This window comes from Pundamilia nyererei, unplaced genomic scaffold (genome assembly GCF_000239375.1).
Source record: "Pundamilia nyererei isolate P.nyererei 1_Seehausen unplaced genomic scaffold, PunNye1.0 scaffold00067, whole genome shotgun sequence".
Taxonomy (NCBI): domain Eukaryota; kingdom Metazoa; phylum Chordata; class Actinopteri; order Cichliformes; family Cichlidae; genus Pundamilia; species Pundamilia nyererei.
The window spans coordinates 3,169,688-3,172,319 of record NW_005187468.1 but is presented as its reverse complement, the minus strand read 5'-3'; the positions used below and the strand labels follow the sequence as shown (position 1 = coordinate 3,172,319).

The following is a 2,632-nucleotide window of genomic DNA, read 5'->3' as shown; positions in this document are numbered from 1 at the left end:
TTAGAAAGAAGCAACACTGAAGTGGGTTAACAATAAAGACATAGGTCTCAGAGACTGAGCCTGTATAGAGCCCTCTCTTTTTTCAGATTATCTTTAGTATTTTTAGTTGAAGCTGTTGCAGCAAGATCTTTTCAGTGAAGCAGTGAAGTTGTTTTTGACTTGGATTAAGTTTGATTAAGATTAAGTTTGACTGTGCTCCAGTATTTCCGGTTGAATCCAGATCCTTGGCTGAACATGCAGAACAGGGTCATTGTATTTAATGGGACGATAGCAACATCCTCTGAGCATTAAGACACTGATAGGAAGACGAGGGGATAGCACAATATTTTATCTATAAAAATGAATTTAGTCTTTAAGATTGAAAGTAAAATCCTCGTCTAGGGGTGCTTTTGAAAGTATTATAAAATCAAGGCTATAGCCTCGTGTGGGAGAAAACCTGTTTTGGTTTTGTTTGGTTTTTTGTTTTCAAAAATAGCCTGGATGTCTAAACGGGAACAAACTTAACTTAGTTAACCTGGTTCGACACATAACTGGATGAATATAGCATTCCTACTCAAGGAACGGCTTTCAGTCAGTCAGAATTCTCTGTAAAAGCACCTGAAGCATGAAGTTTTTAACTGCTGTTCAAGTTAACTACTTAACTTGAACATTAAAAATTCTTCTGCAGCCCCCACCTCCTCCTTTGTTTTACTTCATCAATTTCTATGGATTTTGAGTTATGTTTTTCATTATGTTCGTCTGTAGATATTGTCAAAGTTTTGTGTTTTATGCTTGTGTTTTCTTTTCTTGGTAAATTTAACATTATTTTCACCACAAAGATGATGACAAATCATTTTTCTGCCAACTCATGTCATCTTACCTCTATTACAACACTTTCCAGAAATCAGAAATATTATAACCTGCCAACAAATGCAGGTGTGAGCCCGAAATAGACAAAATTATTTTTGTCCTATCACGTTCAACTACTGATGCACTAGGAAGTACAGAAAACAACAAAATAAACGGTGCTTATTGCAGATTATCTCATACAAGCATACTTTGTATGTGTGGATGTTAATGTTTTTCTCTTCATGTCCATTTACATGCTATTTATTACAGCCATCCTCAGATAACAAGGGAGTTGCAAGTTTCTATGTTTGCTTGAGGCTCCCTGTCAAGCTTAATGGAAGAGTAATTGCCAAAAACCACTGATTGCTAAAATGTAAAAACACACAGCTGGGAAATAATGAACAGAAAGTTTTGGAAACACCGGGTTAATCTTGTGTTTAATAACTGCATTATTTTTATCTAAAACATTGATGTAGTGCCATGGTCCTTGGTCTTTGACCCAGTGTTTCGAGTTTGTTTTTCTTTGTCCTTAGTTAAGAGTAGTCTTATTTAAGATTTCTTGTGTTTTCCCAGGCTAATTCCTCTCTCCTTTTTTATTTCATGTGTTTTTAAGCTCTCGGATTTCCTCAGTACTTGGTTGGTTTTACTTCTGTCTCCCATGCTCTGCTCTAGTCCTGCTGCCCAACAACTGCATATTACATGAAGAAAACAAAGGATAACACAATGGAGAGCTGAAACTAAAATAAAGTAAAGCTTCACTTTCTGTTTTGGACCTTGTTAGAAATTCCAGAATTTTGTGTCACTATGACAATTTCTGACATAAAATAATGAATTACATGAATGACAAATAACAAATATTAATAATTCGCAATGAAGTGGCAATTTTGAGAAGAAGTTAAAGTGGTTATAACTCTTTTTGTGCCTGAGGGGCTTTAAGCTACCAATCTGCGAGTGGGGTGTGTCTGTGTTAGGGGTTTCCTATGGGGAAATTTCAGCAAACTGGCTTCACTTTCTCATATACAGCTTCTGAGGCACTGATGTATTTTTGTTTGTTCTGTTTTTGTCTCCACAGTATATGGACATGGCACAGCTGCATGTGGATACTGGCGGCATCTTAAAGGAGTCGGATGACTATTTGGAATATGGCAGGAACAACACCCGTGATTATGATTACGATGCAGCGAATACAGTGAATAACACTACAGTGTTTACAGTGTTTAACAGCACAGTGGATAATGTTCCTGTGGAAAGAGGCAGTGAGGCAGTGTGGGTCCCTGCTCTGTATGCTGTAGTGTTTTTTGTTGGAATCCTGGGAAATATTATTCTCCTGAGAGTTCTGGTTCAAAAAAGGAGACTGTGGAGCCTATCGGACACCTTTATTCTCCACCTGAGTTTTTTGGACATCCTCCTCCTGTTAATGCTCCCCTTCTGGGCTGCACAGACAACTCAGCTTTGTGACTTGTTCTTTGGGACTTTCAGCCATATGTTTGGGGTTGTTTTCAAGGTAAAAACCAGATGTTGTGTGAAACAGAGACTGAAAGGGAAAACAAGACATTTTCAGTGAAGCTGTGAGAAAGCTGAACAGAGTCATTGTATTCAATAGACAGTGAGTATTTAACATTTTCAAAGAGAACAAGCTTAGAACAGCAGTTTAGAGTAGGACAGAAGTGAAAGGGAAGAAATTAAGTGTAATTTTTATAGATGTTAGAGGTTTGTATCTTACACTAAAAGTTCTCCCTGTCTTCTTCTAGCTCAACTACTACTGTGGGATCTTTCTGCTGGTTTGCATCAGTCTTCAAAACTA

At 37.4% G+C, this 2,632-nt stretch overlaps 1 protein-coding gene across 1 annotated transcript in view; it reads left to right on the top strand.

Annotated features, from left to right (window-relative positions):
- Nucleotides 1-1,909: 1,909 nt before the first annotated feature.
- Nucleotides 1,910-2,632, top strand: part of LOC102202790 (C-X-C chemokine receptor type 3-like) — a 16,842-nt gene continuing 16,119 nt past the window's right edge. Inside the window, exon 1 of the mRNA XM_005736183.2 lies at nt 1,910-2,220. Within this exon, the coding sequence (XP_005736240.2) occupies nt 1,910-2,220 (311 nt within the window). The remainder of the gene's footprint in view (nt 2,221-2,632) is intronic.